This window comes from Mobula hypostoma, chromosome X2 (genome assembly GCF_963921235.1).
Source record: "Mobula hypostoma chromosome X2, sMobHyp1.1, whole genome shotgun sequence".
Classification (NCBI taxonomy): Eukaryota; Metazoa; Chordata; class Chondrichthyes; order Myliobatiformes; family Myliobatidae; genus Mobula; species Mobula hypostoma.
The window spans coordinates 13,950,316-13,976,725 of NC_086129.1; the positions used below are offsets into that span (position 1 = coordinate 13,950,316).

The 26,410-nt window shown below is 43.6% G+C and overlaps 1 protein-coding gene across 1 annotated transcript in view; it reads right to left on the bottom strand.

Annotated features, from left to right (window-relative positions):
• snx19b (sorting nexin 19b) overlaps nucleotides 1–26,410 on the bottom strand; it is a 193,371-nt gene that overhangs the window by 16,335 nt on the left and 150,626 nt on the right. The window contains exon 10 of the mRNA XM_063038470.1: nucleotides 6,275–6,362. Coding sequence (XP_062894540.1) covers nucleotides 6,275–6,362 — 88 coding nt within the window. The remainder of the gene's footprint in view (nucleotides 1–6,274; nucleotides 6,363–26,410) is intronic.

Sequence of the window (26,410 nt, forward strand, 5' to 3'; positions counted from 1 at the left end):
TCTGATGGTGATGGGGAAGAAGCTGTTCCTAAAACATTAAATGTGTGTCTTCAGGCTCCTGTACCCTTTCCCTGGTGGTAGCAATGAAGCATGTCCTGGCTGATGGGGGTCTTTAATGTTGGATGCCACCTTTTTGAGGCACAGCATTTTGAAGATGTCATCAATGCTAATCAGTTAGACCCAGTTGACCTTCTAATCCGTCTTTGGAATGTGGGAGGAAACCGAAGCAAACCCACAGGGCTATGGGATGAATATACAAATTCCTTACAAAGAACATCGGGAATTGAACCCGGGTCACTGGCACTGTAACAGCATTATGCTAACTGCTACACTACTGTGCTGCCGCAAATGTTGAGACCTGAGTGAGATTTGAACTCACGACCCCTGGTTTACAAGACCACGCTCTACACCCTGAGCTATGGAATTATGTCGATGGTAATTCATTACATTGCAACAGTGACCATAGTTCTAAAGTTCTAAATGCTATTTATTTAGGAAAAACCCACAGATCCAAGAAACTAGAAATAAAATGCTGGAAATATTCACAAGATCAGGCAGCTCCCATGGAGAGTGAAACAGAGCTGATGTTTCAGGTTGATTGTCTTTCATTAGGTCAGATGAAAAGTCATTAAACTGAACATAAAACTGTGTTTTCCTCTCTCCAAAGATGCTGCCCACCTAGGATAACAATTTCTTACCCTAAGGGAAATTTGCAAATGGGTGCTGTCACGTCACAAGATTTTGAAATACACCATCTTTTGCTCTCTTTCATTCTATTTGCTAGTGGACAGTCAGTAAAACTTGATAGTAAACATTCAAAGTTCAAAGGAAATTTATTATCAAAGTACATATATGCCATCATGCACAACTCTGGGATTCACTTCCTTGCGAACACACGCAGTAAATCCAAGAAGCACAATAGAATTAATAAAAGACCATACCCAACAAGATGCACAATGTGCAAAAAACAACAAACTGTGTAAATTGAAAAAAATAAGCAATAAAATATTGAGAACATGAGAGGGAGAGTTCTTGAAAGTGATAAATGAAAAATAAATAGGAAGGATGTTGAACCTTTTACTCAATGTCAGCAAGACCAAGGAGCTAATTACTGACTTCAGGCGGAGGAAACAGGTGGTTAATGAGCCAGTCCTCATTGGAAGATGAGAAGTGGAGAGGGTCAACAACTTTAAATGTCTTCGTGTTATTTCGGAGGACTTGTCCTGGGCCCAGCATGCAAGTTCAATTACAAAGAGAGCATGCCAGCACCTCTACTTCCTTAGAAGTTTGCAAAGATTCGGCATATCATCGAACACTTTAACAAACTTCTATAGGTGTGTGGTGGAGAGTATATTAACTGGCTACATCACAGCCTGGTATGGAAACACCAGTGTCCTTGAATGGATAGTGGATACGGCTCTGTCCATCATGGGCAAAGCCCTTCCCACTGTTGAGCACATCTACACAGAGCATTATTGCAGGAAAGCAGCATCCATCACCAGGGACCTCCACCACCCAGGTCATGCTCTCCTCTCATTGCTGCCATCTGGAAGGAGGTACAGGAGCCTCAGGACCCACACCACCGGGTTCAGGAACAGTTATTACCCCTCAACCATCAGGAAGGAGGTACAGGAGCCTCAGGACCCACATCACCAGGTTCAGGGACAGTTATTACCCCTCAACCATCAGGAAGGATGTACAGGAGCCTCAGGACCCACACCACCAGGTTCAGAGACAGTTATTACCCCTCAACCATCAGGAAGGATGTACAGGAGCCTCAGGATCCTCACCACCAGGTTCAGGAAGTTATTACCCCACAACCATCAGGCTCATGATCCAAAGGGAGTAACTTCATTCACCTTCACTTGCCCCATCATTGAAATGTTCTCACAACCACTGGACTCACTTTCAAGGACTCTTCCTCTCATGTTCTCGATATTTATTGCTTATTTATTTTTTTATTATTATTTCTTTCTTTTTGTATCTGCATAGCTTACTGTCCTTTGCACATTGGTTGAATGTCCAAGTTGGTTTGGTCTTTCATTGTATTATGGTTATTATTCTATTACGGATTTACTGAACATGCATGCCTGAAAGAAAATTAATTTAAGGGTTGTATATGGTGACATATATGTACTTTGATAATAAGAGACTGGGAGACCGCTTTGCTGAACACCTATGCTCTGTCTGCCAGAGAAAGCAGGATCTCCCAGTGGCCACACATTTTAATTCCACATCCCATTCCCATTCTGACATGTCTATCCACGGCCTCCTCTACTGTAAAGATGAAGCCACACTCAGGTTGGAGGAACAACACCTTATATTCCGTCTGGGTAGCATCCGACCTGATGGCATGAACATCGACTTCTCTAACTTCCGCTAATGCCCCACCTCCCCCTCGTACCCCATCTGTTATTTATTTTTAAACACACATTCTTTCTCTCACTCTCCTTTTTCTCCCTCTGTCCCTCTGACTATACCCCTTGCCCATCCTCTGGTTCCTCCCCACCTTGTCTTTCTCCCCGGACCTCCTGTCCCATGATCCTCTCATATCCCTTTTGCCAATCACCTGTCCAGCTCTTGGCTCCATCCCTCCCCCTCCTGTCTTCTCCTATCATTTTGGATCTCCCCCTCCCCCTCCCACTTTCAAATCTCTTACTAGGTTTTCCTTCAGTTCGTCCTGACGAAGGGTCTCAGCCCGAAACGTCGACTGTACCTCTTCCTAGAGATGCTGCCTGGCCTGCTGCGTTCACCAGCAACTTTGATGTGTGTTGCTTGAATTACCAGCGTCTGCGGAATTCTTGTTGTTTGCACTTTGATAATAAATTTACTTTGAACTTTAATTAAGCATTAAATAATTGAGAACATGAGATGAAGAGTCAGTGAAAGTGACAAATGAAAATACATCCTCGGAAACAACTGACATTTTATTTTACACATTGGACTGAGTAAAAAAATTTCTAATTTTATGGAATATTAAGCCTAAAGATATCCGTATCATACTGGCTGCATGATATAAAGAATAAAACACAAGAAGAGGCATTTATTAACATGAAAATAAACATGCTTAGAATCTCAATAGCCAAATAAAGCACTGCAAATTTCATTGGAACCAGATGGAAAATCAATTTTCTAATTGGCATTGCTGATGGGGGAATTATTTTTTCAAGTTTTATCAAGTCTATGGGACTCATTTTTTAAAGTTAATGGTAGCACATGTAGGAATGTAATTTGAACAATTATTATTGCTAGGTAGGATACTGGTATGATGTTGCACTTTGACTTAAGTGTACGTGGCTTGTGATGAGGCTAAATGAATCACCTGAATCTTCATTGTAGAGTAACTTTATCCAATAACGGCTACTCCGCTCTAATGAAGGACTATCAAATATATTCTTGGACCTGACTTCTCAGGGAATATTGGGAAAAGCAACTTTACCATATGGAAACCATCCCTAAACATTTTCCAAAAAAACTTTCACCATTTTGGAGGATGCGACCCTCAACCAAAAAGAATTTTTTTATCTCAACTACTGAACTCTCAGCAGTTTGAAAATCTTTCTAATATAGTCACTTACTATATTTTTGAGTTGTGTTAAAATATTTAGACCATAAGATAGAGCAGCAGAATTAAGCCATTTGGTCCATCGAGTCTGCTTCACCATTTCATCCTGGCTGATCCATATCCATCTCTGCCCCAATCTCCTGCTTTCTCCCTATATCCCTTCATGCCCTGACCAATCAGGATGCTATCAACCTTTGCCTTAAATATACCCAATGACTTTGCCTCCACAGCCACTTGTGGCAACGAATTCCATAGATTCACTACTCTCTGGCTAAAGAAACCATTCCTCATTTCCGTTCTAAAAGGAAGCCCCTTTATTCTGAGGCTGTGTTCTCTGGTTTTAGATTCCCCACCATTGGAAACATCCTCTGCACATCAGGGTCTTTCAACATTTGATAGGTTTCAATGAGATCCCCACTCGTTCTTCTGAATTCCAGTGAATACAGTCCCAGAGCCATTAAAAGCTCCTCACATGATAAGCTTTTAAATTGTGGAGTCATTTTTGTGAACCTTCTTTGAATCCTCTCCAATGTCAGCTCATCCTTTCTAAGGGGCCTAAAACTGCTTATGATACTCCCAAGTGAGGCCTCACTAGTTCTTTATAAAGCCTCAACGTTACATCCTAGTTTTTAAAGTTCTTTTAATCAACTTTACTATACCATTCTATTTATGGGATAAGGCAGGAACTGGATACTGATTGTGGATGATCAGCCATGATCACAGTGAATGGCGGTGCTGGCTCGAAAGGTTGAATGGCCTACTCCTGCACCTTTTGTCTACTGTCTATTTATTGCTTGATTGTTTGATTGGATTTGCATAGTTTGTCTTCTGCATCACCATCTGGTACTGAATTGCAAGGCATCTGACTGCAAGACCCTACAGAGTATTGGCAGAACTGCTGAGAGGATCATCGCGGTCTCTCTTCCACCCATCAGAGATGTTTATCAGGAGCGCGGCACATGCAGGGCCTTAACATTATCAAGGATCCCTCCATCCCACCCGTCCCACAAACTTACCATCAGGCAGGAGGTACTGTAGCATTAGCACAAGGACTGTCACAGCTTCTCCCCCCAGGCCGTGAGCCTGCTGAACTCCCTGCCACCACCCAAGTCTCACCACTTACGAAGTGCCAGTAGTGTTACGCTGTTTACTATTTGACTTGAGTTGTAATGCACCTTATGCTAAATGTCAGTCTGCTGGAATATATTTTATTATTTGTCAATTTATTTGTGGTAAATTATTTTATGTGTTATGTGTGAGTTATATGCACCATGCTGTGCACCTTGGTCCGGAGGAACATAGTTTCGTTTGATGATATACATGTGAATGGTTGAATAACAATATACTTGAACTTGACAACTTAACTTCTGCACATTGGTTGTTGGTTGGTTGTTTGTATGTAGTTTTTCACTGATTCTATTGTATTTCTTTGTTCTACCATGAACGCCCACAAGCAAATGAATTTCAGAGTTGTACATGGTGACATATACATACTTTGATAATAAGTTTACTTTGAACTTTAATCAGTTGTGATTTTAATAAGAGCTACATAATACATAATGTGACTATTGTGGCTTGATGATTTGAATTATTTTGCCTTGAGCATAAAATCAAAATTCCAGCATGTTTCCGTAAAGTCTTTAAACTACCTTGCCTTACAGTTGAATTTCTGTGCCTGAAGAAAATTATCACCTTGGGTTAAACTAGTCTGAGTTATAAGGAAAGGATGAATAGGTTATTGACTTTATTCTCTGGAGTGTAGGAGAGATTTGAGAGAGGTATACAAAGTTATAGATAGGGTAAATACAAGCAGGCTTTTTCCATTGAGATGGGTGAAACTAGTACTCTATTATGTCATAGGTTAAGGGTGAAAGGTGAGCTATTTAAGGGGAATCTGAGGGATCTTCACTCAGAAGGTAGTGAGTGTGTGGAACGTGTTGCAGCGCAAGTGGTGGTTCTGGGTTTGATTTCAATATTTAAGAGAAGTTTGGATAAGTACATGGATGGAAGGGGTTTGGAGGGCTAAGGTCGATGGGACTAGGGAGATAATAGTTTGGCATGGACCAGAGGCACCAAGGGCCTGGTTCTGTGCCAGAGTCAGCGCCACGGTAGCATAGCAGTTAGCGCAACGCTACTACAGCTTGGGGCATTGGAGTACAGAGTTCAATTCCGGTGTCCTCTGTAAGGAGTCTCTATGTCCTCCCTGTGAATGCGTGGGTTTCCTCCAGGTGCTCAGGTTTCCTCCCACAGTCCAAAGACAGATCAGTTAATTGTTTAATTGGTGATTGTAAATTGTTCCTTGATTAGGCTGGGTGGGTTGCTGGCGGTGTGGCTCAGAGGGCCTATTTCATGCTATATTTCTAAATAAAATAACTAAAATAAAATAAATGACTCAATGACTGTAATGATGTAAATATGATTTAAACATATGAAGTTACATTTTAATAAATGTGAGCTGAGGAGGAGGCGAAGGAGCTCCAATGCTAGGTGTTACAGACAAGTCAGATGAGTGGAGAAATGCAACTCAATGTGGATAAATATGAGATAAATACTTCAAACATTTACACAAAAAGACATACCAATCTAAGAACCTTGCTCCTTGTGAAGCTGAATAGGTTATTTCAATTCCAAGTGGATTTTTCTGTGTGCCAACCTGTTTCTAAGTACAGAAATGAACATTACAATTCTCAAATTCTGTGTTGGACCCACCTGTTTATCCGCGGATCTTGCAGAGACTCCAGCACTAACTGCCAACTTTTCTCATAACCCTCCTCACCAAGAACTTCAGGAATCAGAGCTGTCAAAACAAAAGAAAATTTGTTTAATCAAAAGATATGAAACTAATCATTATTTAAGTTAGAGCAAGAAACAATATTGCTGGAGGAACTCAACTGGTTGAGACATACCTATGGGGAGAAAGGAGCTGTTGATATTGTGGGTCTAAACCCTGCATCAGGAGTGTACAGTATTACCAAGTTATTTATTACATATTAGAGATATATTATATATATTTTATATATATATATATATATATATAGACAGGTAGATAGATATACTTTATTGATCCCAAGGGAAATTGGGTTTGGGACCCTTACCTAAGAAAGGATGTGCTGGCATTCCAGATGAGGTTCACAAGAATGATCACGGGAACGAAAGGGTTAACATATCAGGCGCGTTTGATGGCTCTGGGCCTGTACTTGTTGGAGTTTAGAAAACTAAGGGGGTGGAATCTCATTGAAACACTGAAAGGCCTAGGTAGAGTGAACAGGGAGAGGGTGTTTCCTAAAGTAAGGGAGTCTAGGACCAGAGGGCACAGCCTCAGAATAAAAGAACATGGCTTTAGAACAGAGATGAGGAGTAATTTCTTCAGCCAAAGGGTAGTGAATCTGCGGAATTCATTGCCATAAGCAGCTGTGGAGGCCAACTCATTCGGTATATTTTAAGCGAAGTTGATAGGTTCTTGATCAGTCAAAGGATACAGGGAGAAGGAAAGAGAATGGGGTTGAAAGAGATAATAAATCAGCCATGATGGAATTTTTTACTTACTTCCTATCTTATTTTTACTATAATCACTTCAGCAACCCACCCAGTACTCACTTTTAAGCACTCTTCATCTAATGTTCTCGACATTTATTGCCTATTAATTTATTATTATTTCTTTCTGTATTTGCAGTTTGTTGTCTTCTGCACTCTGGTTGAACACCCAAGTTGGACAGTTTTTCACTGATTCTGCCATGGTTATTTTCTGTTGATTTATGGAGTATTATGCCTGCAAGAAAATGAATCTCAGGTAGTATATGGTGACACTTACGTACTTTCATAACAAATTTACTTTGAACTTTGAAAGGCAAAGTCAAAGTCAAAGCAATTTTTTATAAAACTATACCTATCCCAAGATTCATTTTCTTACAGATATTTGCAGGAAAATAGAGGAATTAAATAGAATTTATGAAAATGTGCAAAAGAAGACAAATAGTGCAAATAATAAAAGAAGGTAGATAAATAATACTGAGAACATGAGTTGTAGAGTCCCTAAATGTGAGTCTTGGCCAATGGTGCCTAAGGCATCATTAACAGCTTGCAAACCCATGATGCAATTACCCAGAACTGCATTGGACCACTTCTAGGTACTCCACCAAATCAAACAGCATCCGGATCAAGACCCTGGAACAGCATTGAGACACCTCCCCACTCACTTACTACAGTAGGTTAACAGGGCAGTGCACAACCCCTTTCCAAAAGGAAAATGACCTCACCACAGATGCTCAAACTCTGTAGAGGTATAAAACAACTTGCTCATAGTAAATCAATGTACACAGCTGAATATAAAATTTCAATGTCTGCATCTATCACAAGGAATATGATTGCAATAAGTGTAGAACCATCCAAATCTTGCCAAGTCATCAATGATATTACTGTATGTACACGAGTACCCTTGCCTTTCCGAGGTGGATCAGAGAAAATTCGTTTCTACACAAATACCCTTGTCTTTCCGAGGAGGGGCAGAGGAATGTGGTTTGTACACAAGTACCCTTGTCTCATAGAAACATTCCGAATGTTAAAAGGCCTGAACAGGTTAGATATGGCAAAGTTATTTCCCATGGTAGGGGAGTCCAGGACAACAAGGCACAACTTCAGGACTGAAGGACGTCCTTTTAGAACTGAGATGCACAGAAATTACTTTAGTCGGAGGGTGGTAAATCTGTGGAATTTGTTGCCACAAACGGCTGTGGAGGCCAAGTCATTGGGTGTATTTAAGGCAGAGATAGATAGGTTCTTGATTAGCCAGGGCATCAAAGGGTATGGGGTGAAAGCAGGGGAGTGGGGATGACTGGAAGAATTGGGTCAGCCCATGATTGAATGGTGGAGCAAACTTGATGGGCCGAATGGCCTACTTCTGTTCCTGTATCTTATGGTCTTTCCGAGGTGGATCCGAGTAATGTGTTTAGTACACGAGTAACCTTGTCTTTCCAAGGAAGGGCAGAGGAATGTGGTTTAGAAACATAGAAAACCCACAGCACAATACAGGCCCTTCGGCCCACAAAGCTGTGCCAAACATGTCTTTACCTTAGAACTACCTAGGCTTGCCCATAGCCCTCTATTTTTCTAAGCTACATGTATCTATCCAAGAGTTTCATAAAAGACCCTATCGTATCTGCCACCACCACCATCGCTGGCAGCCCATTCCACGCACTCACCACTCTCTGTGTAAAAAAACTTACCCCTGACATCTCCTCTGTACCTACTTCCAAGCACCTTGAAACTGTGCCCTATCATGCTAGCCATTTCAGCCCTGGGAAAAAGCCTCTGACTATCCACACAATCAATGCCTCTCATCAGCTTATACACCTCTATCAGGTCACCTCTCATCCTCTGTCGCTCCAAGGAAAAAGGCCCCTCAACCATGTTTGTACACAAGTACCTTGTCTTTCCAAGATGAGATAGACAAATGTAGTTTGCACACGAGTATTATTATCCTTCTGAGTTGATCAGAGAAATACGGTTTATACACGAGTTTCTTTGCTTTTTCTGAGGTGGGGCAGAGAAATGTGGCTTGCACACAAGTACTTTTGTCTTTTAGAGTTGGATCAGAGAAATGTGATTTGTACTTGAGCACCCAGTCTTTCCGATGTGGATCAGAAAAATGTGATTTTTACCCAAGTACTGTTGCCCTTCCGAGGTGGTGCAGAAAAATGTGGTTTGCACATGAGTACTATTATCTTTCTGAGGTAATTAGAGAAATGCAGTTTGTACACGAGTTCCCTTGCTTTTTCCGAGGTAGGGCAGAGAAATGTGGTTTGCACACAAGTACCCTTGTCTTTCTGAGGTGGATCAAGAAATGTGATTTGTACACGAGCACCCTTGTCTTTCCGAGATCGCGTCGAGAAATGTGGCTTATACATGAGTACTGTTGGCCTTGGGGAGGGGCAGACAAATGTGGCTTGCACACGAATACAATTGCCCATAAGGCAATCAGTAAAATGTGGTTCGTAAACAAGTACCTTTGTCTTTCCAAGGTGGATCAGAGAAATGTGGTTTGTACAGAGTACTGTACTATTGCCCTTCTAAGGTGAACAGAGAAATGTGGTTTGTACACGAGTACCCTTGTCTTTCCGAGATGTGGCAGAGAAATGCAATTTGTACATGAGTACCCTTGTCTTTCCGAGATGTGGCAGAGAAATGCAATTTGTACATGAGTACCCTTGTCTTTCCAAGGTAGGGAAGAGCAATGCGGATTGTACACAAGTACTATTGCCCTTCTGACTTGCTCAGAGAAATCTGGTCTGTCCATGAGTACCCTTCTCTTTCCGAGATGGGGCAGAGAAATGTAGTTTGCACACGAGTATGCTTGTCTTTCCAAGGTGGATTAGAGAAACGTGGTTTGTACATGAGTACTGTTGCCCTTCTGAGGTGCGGTACGATCATTTTATGATTCTCTATAAAATATGATCAAGTAGTAAGTGCAATAAATAAAATTAACCTCCTTTAAGAAATAAAAGCCCAGCAAATCCCTGACATGAGAAAGTGCCAACACTCGTCCCTCAGATTCATTTATTTACCAAAATGTACAGTAAAATATGCCATTTGCATTGAAACAACCAGTACTAGGATGAGCTGGGGGCAGCCCTCGTGCTGCCATACATTCCAGCGCCAACACAGCACATTCACCATTTTTGGAGAACAACACAAGCAGCAACAGTAATAGCAACAAAAAAAACCCACTCACCAACTTCCTTCTCACCCACCCAAACACCAAGAGTTCTCCAAAACCAGGGCAGGCCTTCTCCACGTCTTTGGCTCCGTTCATCAATCTACTAAGCACACACCTATCATTGAGGAGAAGCTCCTTAAAGAGACCATATGATTGTAAGGCCTTTGGCAAAGTTCTGTGGATTAGAGGGATTTCTGACATCAACCCTGCAGCATGCAGAGCCAAAACTAACACTGGCTACAGATACACGAGCAACAATTTTTTTTTCCTGAAGTATTTGGATGTCCCACTCACCTAGTTGTAATATTCCCCCATCCCACCCTGTTGTTTTGAACATTTATTTATTTTTTTAAATTTAGAGATACAGCATGGAACAGGTCCTTCCGACCCAATGAGGTCACGCTGCCCAGCAACCCACCTACTTAACCCTATCCTAATCATAGGACAATTTACAATGGCCAACTAACCTATTAACTGGTACTTCTTTGGTCTGTGGGAGGAAACCAGAGCACTCAGAGGAAACCCATGTGCTTACAGGAAGGATGGACAAACTTCTTACAGAGAACGCTGTAATTGAACTCCGAACTCCAATGCTCCGAATTGTAATAGTGTCACTTTAACCACCGGACTATTGTGGCACCCTCGTTTGATTGACAGTTTAAGACAGCTTTTTTCACACAAGATACACATCCATTAATTCAAAGTAAATTATAGTGTTTACTTGTTGTTCCTTTTCGTGCCTTGAGGCGCATTGAGCGGCATTTTTGCCATTTCCATAGCATTTGGCTGTTTTATTATGAGGCCCATGTTGCTAGCTCGATGCTCAAAACAGCATGGATGGAAAGAGTGTAAGGAGCCAGATTCAAACTCAGGACCACTCGCTTCGAAGTCCAGTGCAGATGCCAGTACGCCATCAGCCAGCATAGTGTTTACTTGCACAAGGATCATTTATTATATAAATACTTTACATCTGTATATCTACGTAAATACAACTGTACAATAATGAGGCATTTAGTGTAAGGCTTTACAGCACCAGTAATCTTTCTTCTTTAATCCCAGTACAACAAACTTGTTAAAAATCTTTTTCCAGACATTTAGAAACATGTAATCAGAAACATTGAAAACCAATTAAAATTGTGAGAAAAATTAAAATATTGTAAATGCAATTTAAACAGATTTTGTTGTTAAACAGATAACTAATAATTAGGATGCTAATCAATGTCCCCTACTCTCCTTCAATTAGGGGTTACTACAGGGTAAATAGGGCGACACATAGTGGTTAGTGTTACGGTTTGCACGTTTTACACATGACCGCATAGGTTTCTCCAGGTTCTCTGGTTTCCTCCCATATTCCAAAGAGGTACAAGTTAGGGTTAAATAAGTTGTGTGCATGCTATGCTGGTGCTGGAGCATAGTAACACTTGCAGGCTACCCTCAGGGCATTCTTGGACCTGTGTTGGTCATTGACAAAAATGACATTTCACTGTATGTTTCAATTTATAGTACTGTGCAAAAGTCTTCTTTTTAGTTCCTCTCGGCGCAAGATTACATGCTCAGTTCCCAAAGAGGATTAGCATGTGTAATTTTATGGCTCAGAAGTTTGACTCCTGTCACAGTATCACAATGACCCTTCAAATCGGATGGGAGAGTCAGTCAGAATGTTTATTGGCTCACCATATGCATTTTGTCAGCATTCCTCAAGGATCATACAAGATTCATTTATCTGAGAAAATGCAAGAACTATAAAAAAGCCATAAACATTACAGTCAATACAGGAACAGGCGAGTGCATTACATCAGTTACTCCGTCAAATTAATTCAATTTGCAGTATCTTAAATTTTCCTTCTTTGGGAAACAGATATACTTTATTTTATCTTATTGTCTTTTCAAAATGACATGTCAGTATACATGAGGAAAGCAATCCTATAATGAAAAGAAAGTTTTTCAGAAAATCACAGGCACCATACTGTGATACAAGAAGCTTCAGATTTCTGCTTCAGAAATAAAAGACTAATCTTAAACTGACATTTTTAAAAAGTTTCTAAAGTTTTTAATTTCATTTTAGGACTTAAGAAATTTTAAAAAATCAACAAAGTATTTTGCCCCCAGGTTTTATGCTGGGAAATATTCTGTTGCATTTAGTGATGCAGAGCGTCACTGTAAACTGTTATACTGAAGTGGCCACTTTATTTGGTACATCTGTACTCCTCGTTAATGCCAATATCTAATCAGCCAATCATGTGACAGCAACTCAATGCATTAAAGCATGCAGCCATGGTCAAGAGGTTCGGTTATTGTTCAGAATGGGGAAGAGATGTGATTTAAGTGACTTTTACCATAGAACAATAGTGCCAGGTGGGGTGGTGTAAGTATCTTAGAAACAGCTGACTTACAAGGATTTTCATGCACAGCAGTTTCTAGAGAATGGTGCAGAAAACAGAAAACATCCAGTGGGCAGCAGTTCTGTGGGTGAAAAAGCCTTGTTAATGAGAAAGTACAAAGGAGATTGGCCTGAATAGCTCAAGCTAACAGGAAGGTGTCAGTAACTCAAGTAAGCAAGCATCACAATGGTGGTGTGCAGAAGAGTATCTCTGAATGCACATGTTGAACCTTGTAGTGGATGGGCTAGAGCAGCAGAAGACCACAAACATATACTCAGTGGCCACTTTATTAGGCACCTCCTATAGTTAATAAATTGGCCATTTAGTGTATATATTCCTTATTGATCAGTGAAATTGATAAAGGTTTTGTCAACATGAAGGTGATAGATAAAATTTTTGAATATATGTCATGTAAAACAAACAACCCCTATCAACATTGTCAGTTGGTTAGCTACTGGATGAATGTAGAGCTGGAGAAAGCTTCTCAATCTGGTTAGTGACCTTTTGATTTTAATGAACTCAGGGTGGTCCCAAAGATGAAAGATTAGCTTTATTTGTCACACGTACAGTACATTAAAATATCGAAACATACACTGAAATACATTGTTTGCATCAAGTCAAATCAGCGAGGATTGCGCTACGCAGCCCTCAAACGTTGCCACACTTCCAGTACCAACACAGCATGCCCAGAACTCACTAACCATAACCATATGCGTTTGGAATATGGGAGGAAACTGGAGCACCCGAAGGAAATCCACGCGGTTTTGAGGAACACATATAAACAGTCATGGAAACAAAACCCGATCGGTGATCACTGCCATTGTAAGACAACTACGCTCCCATGCCACCCCTATTAATAATACCTGTCGTATTTTGCTGGTGAAGTCAGTTGATACTAGCACAACACAAAGTTGGTAATAAACAGACAGTGCTTTTACGCAGCCTAGTACTGGTAACTGCAAGGAAAAATGTCAGAAATTAGGTCTTGATAAAATAAAAATCTGGCAATTAACAACCTTGTTGCTGTAAACTTGAAATCTCTCTTTCAAAGAGAAAAATGGATTAAATTTACATCAAATTATATTGGAGTTGACAGGTACATGTTAATAAAATTCAAAATGCTGAAGGAACTCAGCAGGTTAGGTGGCACCTATGGAGAGGAATAAAGAGCCACTGCTTTGGACTAGGGCCCTTTATCATGAAAGGTCCCAATGAAAGGTCTCAGCATGAAATGACAGCTCTTTATTCCTCTCCATCGACTTTGCCTGACCTGATGAGTTGCTCAAGCATTTTGTGTGTGTTACTCTGGATTGCCAGTACCAGCATAATCTCTTACATTTACGCTAACAAAATGATTGATGCTAATTGAACTAAATCTGTCAAAATTATCAGCTGATTATGGTGTACAGAGCTCCTTCTGTTATTTCAAAGACTTGCATTTTTTCTCCTTATGCACCGTAGTTGTTTAGGCAGATGCTCTTCTACAATCTTCCTTCTGAGAAAACAAAACTTACTGCATCCAGTCAGTCAACTTTAACTACTGAAAGCAGATGGGGAGATAAGTACAGAGGACTTAGCTATATATATCCTTTGCTCCCACCAGATTTACAAATTCACTCTCTGCACCACACTGACAAATGCAGTACAGTGCAAAAGTCCTCGGCACCCTAGCTATATATGTATGTATAATATTTATATACTCTATAATATTTCAGAAACAGGTAAACACCAATGTTATGAAATTGCCAACTGTCTGTCAAGTGCTCTGCACAGCAAATTAATTGCCAAATGTGCAGAGAATCTCTGTCAGGTCAGCAGAAAAGGTTGCAGTCTACCATCACTGCAGGACTTGTATGCGTCTAGGATAAAGAAGCGGGCAGGAAATGTCATTGTGGACATTACCCACCCTACAAACTGCCTGTCCAAATGCTCCCTTCCAGAAAGTGCAATAAAACCCTCATGCCATTTTATAAGTTCTTCCCCATGCAGTTAATCTGATCAACTATCCTATTTACATCCTCTGCCCCTCTCTACCTGTTACACCATTACTGCACTGTAAACATTTTGAACCACTATTATACTGCTGTTTACATTGTAAATACATACTGGTATTTTATTCCATATCTGTACTTTAACCTCTAACTTACTTTATATACTTTATTTTATATATTTCTTTAGGCAGCAATGGGTTGGTACAGTGAAAAAGAGCTTTGACCAGCGATCACTCAGGACATCGGAAGTTTTGAAAGGAGGGGACTTCAATCAGGTCAACACTCACAACACGCTGGAGGAACTCAGCAGGTCGGGCAGCATCTGTGGAAAAGATCGGTCGACGTTTCGGGCCGGAACTCTTCGTCAGGACTGTAGAGGGAAGGGGCAGAGGCCCTATAAAGAGGGTGGGGGGAGGGTGGGAAGGAGAAGGCTGGTAGGGTCCAGGTGAAAAACCAGTAAGGGGAAAGATAAAGGGGTGGGGGAGGGGAAGCAGGGAGGTGATAGGCAGGAAAGGTGAAGAAGGAATAGGGGAAAACACAATGGGTAGTAGAAGGAGGCGGAACCATGAGGGAGGTGATAGGCAGCTGGGGGAGGGGACAGAGTGACATAGGGATAGGGGAAGGGAGGGGGAGGGAATTACCGGAAGTTGGAGAATTCTATGTTCATACCAAGGGGCTGGAGACGACCTAGACGGTATATGAGGTGTTGCTCCTCCAACCTGAGTTTAGCCTCATCATGGCAGTAGAGGAGGCCATGTATGGACATATCTGAATGGGAGTGGGAAGCAGAGTTGAAGTGGGTGGCTACTGGGAGATAATGTCTGTTTTGGTGGACGGAGCGGAGGTGCTCGACGAAGCGGTCCCCCAATCTGCGTCGGGTTTCACCGATGTAGAGGAGGCCACACCGGGAGCACCGGATGCAATAGATGACCCCAACAGACTCACAAGTGAAGTGTTGCCTCACTTGGAAGGACTATTTGGGGCCCTGAATGGTGGCAAGAGAGGAGGTGTAGGGACTGGTGTAGCACTTGCGCTTACAGGGATAAGTGCCAGGTGGGAAATCCGTGGGGAGGGACGTGTGGACCAGGGAGTCGCGGAGGGACCGATCTCTGCAGAAGGCGGAGAGGGGTGGAGAGGGAAAGATGTGCTTAGTGGTGGGGTCCTGTTGAAGGTGGCGGAAGTTGCGGAGGATAATGTGCTGGGTCTGGAGGCTGGTGGGGTGGTAGGTGAGGACAAGGGGAACTCTGTCCCTGTTGTGGTGGCGGGAGGATGGGGTGAGAGCCAAAGTGCGGGAAATGGAGGAGATGCAGGTGAGGGCATCATTGATGACAGCAGAAGGGAAACCACGATCCTTAAAGAAAGAGGACATTTGAGATGTCCTGGAACGGAAAACCTCATCCTCGGAGCAGATGCGGCGGAGACGGAGGAACTGGAAATAGGGAATGGCATTTTTTCCTGTGGCGGGGTGGGAAGAGGTATAGTTGAGGTAGTTACGAGAGTCAGTGGGCTTGTAGAAGATGTCAGTGGACAGTCTGTTTCCAGAGATGGAGACCGAGAGATCGAGAAAGGGGAGAGAAGTGTCCGAGATAGACCAAGTGAATTTGAGGGCTGGGTGGAAGTTAGAAATAAAGTCGATGAAATTGACAAGCTCAGCATGGGTGCAGGAAGCAGCACCAATGTAGTCGTCACTGTACCGAAGGAAAAGTTGGGGAGCAGTACCAGAATAGGTTTGGAGCACAGACTGTTCCACATAACCAACGAAGAGGCAGGCATAGCTAGGTCCCATGCGAGTTCCCATAGCTACACCCTTAGTCTGAAGAAAGTGGGAAGAGCCAAAAGAGAAGTTATTGAGTGTGAGAACCAGTTCCGCCAACCGGAGGAGGGTAGTGGTGATGGGGAACTGGTGTGGTCTATTATCCAGAAAGTAGCGGAGGGCTTTGAGGTCTTCTTGATGGGGAATGGAGGTGTACAAGGATTGGACATCCATAGTGAAAATGAAGTGGTTGAGACTGGGGACCGGGAAGTTATTGAAGAGGTGGAGGGCATGGGATGTATCCCGGATGTAGGTTGGTGAACTATGGGTGACAAAATGGAGTCCAGGTAGGCAGATACAAGTTCGGTGGGACAGGAGCAGGCAGAAACTATGGGTCTACCAGGACAGTCAGGCTTGTGGATCTTGGGGAGGAGGTAAAACCGAGCGGTACGGGGTGTGGGAATAATGAGTTTAGTGGCTGAGGATGGAAGGTCTCCGGAGTTGATAAGGGCGGTGATGGTGCGGGAGACAATGGGTTGATGTTTTTTGGTGGGGTCCTGTTCCAGGGGTAAGTAAGAGGAGGTGTCAGAGGGCTGCCGTTTGGCCTCAGTGAGGTAGAGGTCCATCCGCCAGACTACTACAGCACCACCTTTGTCAGCGGGTTTGATGGTGAGGTTAGGATTAGTGCAGAGAGAGTGGAGGGCAGTGCATTCAGAGGGAGTTCAGAGGATATGTCCATACATGGCCTCCTCTACTGCCATGATGAGGCTAAACTCAGGTTGGAGGAGCAACACCTCATACACCGTCTAGGTAGTCTCCAGCCCCTTGGTATGAACATAGAATTCTCCAACTTCCGGTAATTCCCTCCCCCTCCCTTCCCCTATCCCTATTTCACTCTGCCCCCTCCCCCAGCTGCCTATCACCTCCCTCATGGTTCCACCTCCTTCTACTACCCATTGTGTTTTCCCCTATTCCTTCTTCACCTTTCCTGCCCATCACCTCCCTGCTTCCGCTCCCCCACCCCTTTATCTTTCCCCTTACTGGTTTTTCACCTGGAACCTACCAGCCTTCTCCTTCCCACCCTCCCCCCACCTTCTTTATAGGGCCTCTGCCCCTTCCCTCTACAGTCCTGACGAAGAGTTCCGGCCCAAAACGTCGACTGATCTTTTCCACGGATGCTGCCCGACCTGCTGAGTTCCTCCAGCGTGTTGTGAGTGTTGCTTTGACCCCAGCATCTGCAGATTATTTTGTGTTTACTTCAATCAGGTCCACTGCCCATGTACAAAAGGCAGCAGTGGGTTGGTACAGTGAGTAAGAGCTTTGACCAGCGACCAATTGTCATTTGCCACTGATTAGCAAGAGCAAATTAAAGGAAGACAGGGGCAAGTGCTGTGGCCGTCATCTGGGTGGACAGAGTCAGAGTGGTGATCTTGAGGCCTTAGCTCTTCGAGGCTTCAACAAAGAGAGGCTTCAATCAGTGAAGGCAAAACAAAAGAAAGCTCAAGGTTAAGTTTCTTTTTCTCCTTCCCTTCTTTACATCTGCTCGGCTAGGACAGTATAGACACCAGACAGGATAGTGGAATACTCCTCTTGCAGAATATGGGAAGGCAGGGAGACCCCCAGTGTCCCCGACAACTACTGCGAGAAGTGCATCCAGCTGCAACTTCTAACAATCCACGTTAATGAGTTGGAGCTGGAAATGGATGTACTCAGGATTCCCTGAAGGTTAATTTGCAGATTGAGTCAGTGGTGAGGAAGGCAAATGCAATGTTAGCATTAATTTCAAGAGGACTAGAATATAAAAGCAAGAATGTAATGTTGAGGCTTTATAAAGCAATGGTGAGGCCTCACTTGGGGTATTGTGAACAGTTTTGGGCCCCTTATCTTAGAAAGGATGTGCTGACACTGGAGAGGGTTCAAAGGAGGTTCATGAGGATTGAATGGCTTGTCATATGAAGAGCGCTTGATGGCTCTGGGCCTGTATGCACTAGAATTCAGAAGAATGAGGGGTGATCTCATTGAATGGTGGAAGGCCTTGATAGAGTGGATGCGGAGAGGATGTTCCCTATGGTTGGAGAGCCTAGGACCGGAGGACACAACCTTAGAGTGGAGGGGCGTCCTTTTAGAACAGAGATGAGGATGAATTTCTTTATCCAGAGAGTGGTGAGTCTGTAGAATTCCTTGCCACAGGCAGTTGCAGAGACCAAGTCTTTATGTAGATTTTGGGCAGAGGTTGATAGATTCTTGATTGGACAGGACATGAAGGGATATGGGGAGAAGGTAGGAGATTGGGGCTGAGAGGAAAATTGGATCAGCCATGATGAAATGGCGGAGCATACTTGATGGGTCAAATAGCCGAATTCTGCTCCTATATCTTACAGTCTTATGGCCTTTTTTTCTGTATAATTTTTGAATATTGTTTTTGTTGTATGACATTATCGGGCACCACAGTGGCATAGCAATTAGCATGACACTATTACAGCTCGGGGCGTTGGAGCTCGGAGTTCAATTCTGACACTGTCTGTGAGGAATACGTCCGCTCTCCCCATGAACGCACGAGTTTCCTCCAGGTGCTCCGTTTTCCACCCACATTCCAAAGATGTACCGGTTAGTAGGCTAGTTGGTCATTGTAAATTGTCCTGTGATTAAATTCCTAATACATGTAAATGTACATGGTGAATAAAGTTGTTCCTAGAAATAAAGCAGACTTCAGAAAATGAATTGATATTACAGAGATGAAAACACACAGATGATCAGTTACAGAAGTTTCAGAAAAACATTTACTTTGGCATCAGATAAAGGATTATAAGTTTCACCATTTGATGACAGAGGTGAAAGACTGATACCTACATTGTTGGCGAGACCCGATGCAGACTGGGAGACCGCATTGCTGAACACCTACGCTCTGTCCGCCAGAGAAAGCAGGATCTCCCAGTGGCCACACATTTTAATTCCACATCCCATTCCCATTCTGACATGTCTATCCACGGCCTCCTCTACTGTAAAGATGAAGCCACACTCAGGTTGGAGGAACAACACCTTATATTCCGTCTGGGTAGCCTCTAACCTGATGGCATGAACATCGACTTCTCTAACTTCCGCTAATGCCCCACCTCCCCCTCGTACCCCATCTGTTATTTATTTTTAAACACACATTCTTTCTCTCACTCTCCTTTTTCTCCCTCTATCCCTCTCACTATACCCCTTGCCCATCCTCTGGGTCACCCCCCCCGTCTTTCTTCCCGGACCTCCTGTCCCATGATCCTCTCATATCCCCTTTGCCTATCACCTGTCCAGCTCTTGGCTCCATCCCTCCCCCTCCTGTCTTCTCCTATCATTTTGGATCTCCCCCTCCCCCTCCCACTTTCAAATCTCTTACTAGCTCTTCCTTCAGTTAGTCCTGACGAAGGGTCTCGGCCTGAAACGTCGATTGTACCTCTTCCTAGAGATGCTGCCCGGCCTGCTGCGTTCACCAGCAACTTTGATGTGTGTTGCTTAAATTTCCAGCATCTGCAGTATTCCTGTTGTTTGAATTTGAGAGTCTGGGACCAAATTAATACTTTACAGAAGTGAATCAAAACATTCAATATGTTGGGGAAATACGTTAGTATTATAACCAAAGGTTTTTGTCAAGTACTAGTAATCAGGAAATGCCAGAATTATAACCAATATGAATGGAAAGTAAAGGCAGCTACCATATGCAATTTCAGAATTAGCACAAACACAAGAAAATCTGCAGATGCTGGAGGAACTCAGCAGGTCAGGCAGCATCTATGGAAAAGAGTAAACAGTTGATGTTTCAGGCTGAGACCCTTCTTCAGGACTGTTGCTCCGGAATTATCAGTTTTAGTTCAGATTTAGAAATTACAAGTTTTTTTTTGGCTTGTCTCAGAATCAGGTTTGCTATCACTGACATGTCATGAAATTTGTTGTTTATGCAGCAGCTGTACAGTGCAATGCATCAGTTACAGTAAGAGATATATAAAACATAAATAATAGTGCAAAAAGAGAGCAAAACAGTGAGGTAGTGTTCATGGACCATTCAGAAATCTGATGGTGGAAGGAAGAAGCTAATGGTAATAATGAGAAGAGAGCATATCCTGGATCCTGAGGCTCTTTAATGGTGGATGCCACCTTCCTGAGGCACTGCCTTTTAAAGATTTCTTGATAGTGGAAAGGCTAGTGCCCACAATGAAGACGGTTGAGTCTACAATTCTATGCAGCTTGTTCCGATCCTGTGCATTGAAGCCTTCATACCAGGCCGTGCAACCAGTCAGAATGCTCTCTGTAGAAATTTGCTGGAGTCTTTGGTGGCCTGTGTAATCTTTTCAAAACCCTAATAAAGTATAGTTGGTGGTGTCTAAATTAATTAAAAGAATCTTAACAAAAACTAAAGCCAATTGCAGAAAGTACCTGCTGTCAGGAAGGACACAGAATCTATTGGACAACCACCTCCACAGACCCAAGACAACGTTATTGCTTCATAGGTCAACCAGAGTTGGTCCATTTCAGATAGAGTGAGACCCTTCACTTGCCTTGCAGTTCACCAAATTATTTTCCAAAAGCTGAAAAGCATTCCATTCAGAAAAGCCTGCTTCAAATGACAGACCATTTATTTCTCAACCTATAAATCAAAATCATCTGGCTGACTGTTACATGTAGGAACTAGTGTGCAAATAATGCATCATTTATCTATGTAACAACTCTGATTGTACTTCAGTTGCTGTGAAACTCTATGAGGCATGCTAGGGAAGATACATCAAAAGAAGCAAAATAGAGTAACAGAAATAATGCAACTAGAATGAAGGAAAAATTAAATTATGCACAGATCCCCAAACAAGCAGTAAAAAAATGACTATGCCCTAGAGTTAGAAAGATAAACGTTGGAGAAGTTCTCTAATTCTTCTTAAAATTAGCTTTCCAGCATTATAGAAGGGTCGTCAGAAGTAAGCTTTTTCACATAGAGTAGTGACTGCTTGGACCACGCTTTCCAGGGGCAGTGTCTGGGGAATGATGTACTTAAAGTAGGGGTTCCCAGCCTGGGGACCACAGACCCCTTGCTTAATGGTATTGGTCCATGGCATAAAAATGGTCGGGAACCCCTGCATTAGGGGCATTTACAAAACTCTTAGGTAGGCCACATGGATGATGATGATAGACAAATGGAGGACTATGCAAGAGGAAAGTGTTGGATTGAACTTGGAGTAGGTTAAAAGGTTTGCAAAATATTGTGGGCTGAAGGGCTTGTACTGTTCTATGTTTTATAAAACTTGAAACAGAAAACAATACCTTAGAAGTGTTACAAATTACATGCACTGTTATGATCCTAAAGAGACTTATTGTATAAGCTTTAGAAAGACAGACCTTCCAAAGCAAATGACGAGAAGAGCTTGGAACTCGAGTAATGTTTAGCTTAATTGTAAAAGTCCCTCCACAGCAAAATGAGGCAAACAATATCCTTGAAGTAAAAGTACAAACAGTTTCCACAACTGGAAACCAGAGAAGAGATATTAAATTAACCATAAAAGTGCATCTTGGCAGTTTTAATAGAAAAGGATGCAGAGTTACCAAAGCAGCACCAAACAGAACATTTGGTCAAACTGTAATAAAATTTATAACCAACTAACATTTTGAAAATCACAGTAAAATTGGTTTACATTGTCTAAAGGCATATTTAGTATATTTATTCTACTCAAAGTATACTCTGGGAATGTGCTAATGTTCTTAAGAAAGGACAACTAATTACTACAGCTGAATGTCATCTTGTACAAATGGAGAAGTAGTTGCAGTGTTCAATTAACTGTGGTAATCGAGTGTCAAACAACATCTTCAATATTAGACCTTAAGACAGAGGAGCAGAATTGGACTGTTCAGTCCACCACATCTGCTCTGCCATTCCATCATGGCTGATTTAATTTTCCCTCTCAACACCATTCTCCTGCCTTCTCCCCGGAACCTTTGATACCTTGTCTAATTAAATACCTCTCAACATCTGCTTGAAATTACTCAATGACTTGGCCTCCACAGCAGTCTGGGGCAACGAATTCTACAGATACACCACCTTCTGGCTAAAGAAATTCCTCCTCATCTCTGTTCTAAAGGGACACCCCTCTACTCTGACGCTGTGCCCTCAGGTCCTAGACTCTCCCACTATAGTCAAGTCAAGTCAAGTTATTTTTTATTGTCATTTCGACCGTAACTGCTGGTACAGTATACAGTAAAAACGAGACGTTTTTCAGGATCATGGTGCTACATGAACAATACAAAAACTACACTGAACTACGTAAAACACCATTACAATAAATAATAAACAAGACAATAGGCACAGTAGAGGGCAGTAGGTTGGTGTCAGTCCAGGCTCTGGGTATTGAGGAGTCTGATGGCTTGGGGGAAGAAACTGTTACATAGTCTGGTCGTGAGAGCCCGAGTTCTTCGGTGCCTTTTTCCAGATGGCAGGAGGGAGAAGAATTTATATGAGGGGTGCGTGGGGTCCTTCACAATGCTGTTTGCTTTGCGGATGCAGCGTGTGGTGTAAATGTCTGTGATGGCGTGAAGAGAGACCCCGATGATCTTCTCAGCTGACCTCACTATCCGCTGCAGGGTCTTGCGATCCGAGTTGGTACAATTTCCGAACCAGGCAGTGATGCAGCTGCTCAGGATGCTCTCAATACAATCTCTGTTGAATGTGGTGAGGATGGGGGGTGGGAGATGGACTTTTCTCAGCCTTTGCAGAAAGTAGAGACGCTGCTGGGCTTTCTTTGTTATGGACCTGGTGTTGAGGGACCAGGTGAGATTCTCTGCCAGGTGAACCCCAAGAAATTCGGTGCTCTTAACGATCTCTACGGAGGAGTTGTCACTGTTCAGCGGAGAGTGGTCGCAACGTGCTGTCCTGAAGTCAACAACCACCTCTTTTGTTTTGTTTACATTCAGGGACAGGTTGTTGGCTCTGCATCAGTCCGTTAGCCTCTGCACCTCCTCTCTGTATGCTGACTCGTTGTTCTTACTGATGAGACCCACCACGGTCGTGTCATCGGCGAACTTGATGATGTGGTTCGAGCTGTGTATTGCTGCACAGTCGTGGGTCAGCAGAGTGAACAGCAGTGGACTGAGCACACAGCCCAGGGGGGGGCCCATGCTCAGTGTAATGGTGTTGGAGATGCTGCTTCCAATCCAGACCGACTGGGGTTTCCCAGTCAGGAAGCCTAGGATCCAGTTGCAGGGGGAGGTGTTCAGTCCCAGTATGCTCAGCTTTCCAATCAGTTTCTGAGGAATTATTGTGTTGAATGCTGAACTGAAGTCTACGAACAGCATTCGAACGTACATGTCATTTTTGTCCAGGTGGGTTCGGGCCAGCTGGAGGGCGATGGCAATGGCGTCGTCTGTTGAACGGTTGGGACGGCACGCGAACTGCAGGGGGTCCAGTGAGGGGGGCAGCAGGGACTTGATGTGCCTCATGACAAGCCTCTCAAAACACTTCATGATGATGGATGTGAGTGTGACGGGACGGTAGTCGTTGAGGCAGGACACTGAAGACTTCTTAGGCACGGGGACGATGGTGGTGGCCTTGAAGCACGTAGGAACGATGGCGCTGCTCAGGGAGATGTTGAAGATGTCAGTGAGAATCTCTGCTAGCTGGTCTGCACATCCTCTAAGCACTCTGCCAGGAATATTGTCTGGTCCAGCAGCCTTCTGTGGGTTGACCCTGCACAGGGTTCTCCTCACATCGGCCACGGTAAGACATAGCACCTGGTCATTTGGAGGAGGGGTGGTCTTCCTCGCCGCCACATCATTATCTGCCTCAAACCAAGCGTAGAAGTTATTCAACGCATCTGGGAGGGAGGCATCACCAGCACAGGCAAGTGGTGTTTTCTTGTAGTTGGTGATGTCCTGATTGCCCTTCCACATGCGCCGCGTGTCGCCGTTGTCCTGGAAGTGGCTGTGGGTTCGCTGGATGTGTGCACGCTTTGCCTCTCTGATGGCCCGGGACAGCTTGGCCCTCACTGTTGTTAGGGCTGCCTTGTCGCCTGCTCTGAAGGCGGAGTCACGGGTCCTCAGCAGCGCATGCACCTCCGCAGTCATCCATGGCTTCTGGTTAGCACGTGTAGTGATGGTCTTGGCCACAGTGAGGTCATCGATGCACTTGCTGGTGTAGTTCGTCACTGATGCCGTGTACTCTTCTAAGTTGGTAGAGTTGCCATTGGTTGCAGCCTCCCCGAACATGTGCCAGTCAGTGTGCTCAAAGCAGTCTTGAAGAGCAGAGATGGCTCCTACTGGCCAGGTTTTCACCTGCTTCTGAACTGGTCTGGAGCGCCTGACGAGCAGACTGTATGCTGGGATCGGCATCACAGAGATGTGGTCTGAGTAGCCGAGGTGGGGGCGGGGCTCCGCCCGGCACACATTGGGAATGTTTGTGTAAACAAGGTCCAACACGTTCTCCCCTCACGTTGCAAAGTCCACATACTGATGGAATTTGGGGAGCACTGACTTCAGGTTCATGTGGTTAAAATCTCCGGCAACAATAAACAGTTCATCAGGGTGTGCGTTCTGCAGTTCGCTAATGATATGATGTTCGTCCATTGTCGATGTTGATGAAGACCTCAACACCATTGTGATGGTGTCGAGACTAGCGCGTGGTTTGGATTTAAGTAAGGGAGAGTTGCACAGCGTCAGCCTCACTCTCTCTTCCCAATTCCCATCTGGATCCAGTGGCAAGACAAGAGTCGATACGGCTGGAGATGGGACTAGGTGCAGTGGGTGACCAGGACGCCTTCTGTGTCTTGTCCTGCTCTACACGTTCCACGACGCTTGCAGAGACCGCCTTCTTGACCATTGGACCTTCCATTGGTCTCGTCTGCTCAACCCGCCGGAGTCTGAATTCACATGCTGGGATAGACAACTCCCTCTCTCACCGAGGGTTTGAGACCCGTCGGCTACCCTCACCTGGTTTAGCCGGCTTGTCGAAGCCATTGCCCGGGGTGTGGCCGCTGTCGCACGCAAACAGCTACAGGGAGCCACAGGTGAGAGCTGAGTGCCAGGTGGGAACCAAAGGTGGACTAACCGCCCTGAAAAGGACGCGACATGTTCCCCCACCAGAGGTGCTACCCCTCCCTGACACCCCATACACCCTATTAGTTCGCTAATAGCCCCATACAGTTCACAGAGTGCCTCCTTAGCATTAGCACTGGGGGGAATGTATACACCGCCTATAAGGACAGTGGTGAGTTCCCGTGGCAAATAAAATGGTCTGCATCTAACAGTCAATCTATAAGAAACATCCCTCAAAGTCCACTCAATGTCTGTTAAATATAGAGCTCTATACTTAATACAGTGCCAGATGTATAGTTTTCTCCACACTTCAGCAAATATTTTGTTACGCCATTATTATAAGATCAAATATACGAAAGAGACAGATGAGGGAGTAATTTCTGAAGCATCTTGGTTAATGAACAATGTCCTTACTTGGAGTCTACCATTAATCAACAACACTCCACAACTACATCAGAAGTTTCCCATGCCAAACATGACCATAAAGATACCAATCTGAGCAAATATTTAAACCTACCCAGGTCATAAAAGTAGTGGATAAACTGAAGTATTTTACAGTTAATCAAATATTCCATTATCACTGAGTTAAAGAATGGGCTACTGTCAAAAATGGATTTCAAATAAAAAACAATTTCAAGACACACAGACAGAGGCATATAAACAGGTTCATCATCCCAGTTTGTCCATGTAAATGAAGATGCCCATATAAACTAATCCCATATGCCTGCATTTGGTCCATATCCCTCTGAATCAGGGGTTCCAATCTTTTTTATGCCATTAACCTACCGTTAACTGAGGGGTCTATGGACTGCAGGTTGGGACTCTCGGCTCTAAACGTTACCTATCCACGTACAAGTCCAAATGCGTTTTAAGCTTTGTAAATGCACCTCCTCCACCACTTCCTCTGGCAGCTCAATCAACACCTTCTGTGTGCAAAAGTTTGTCCCTAAGATGCTGCTTAAA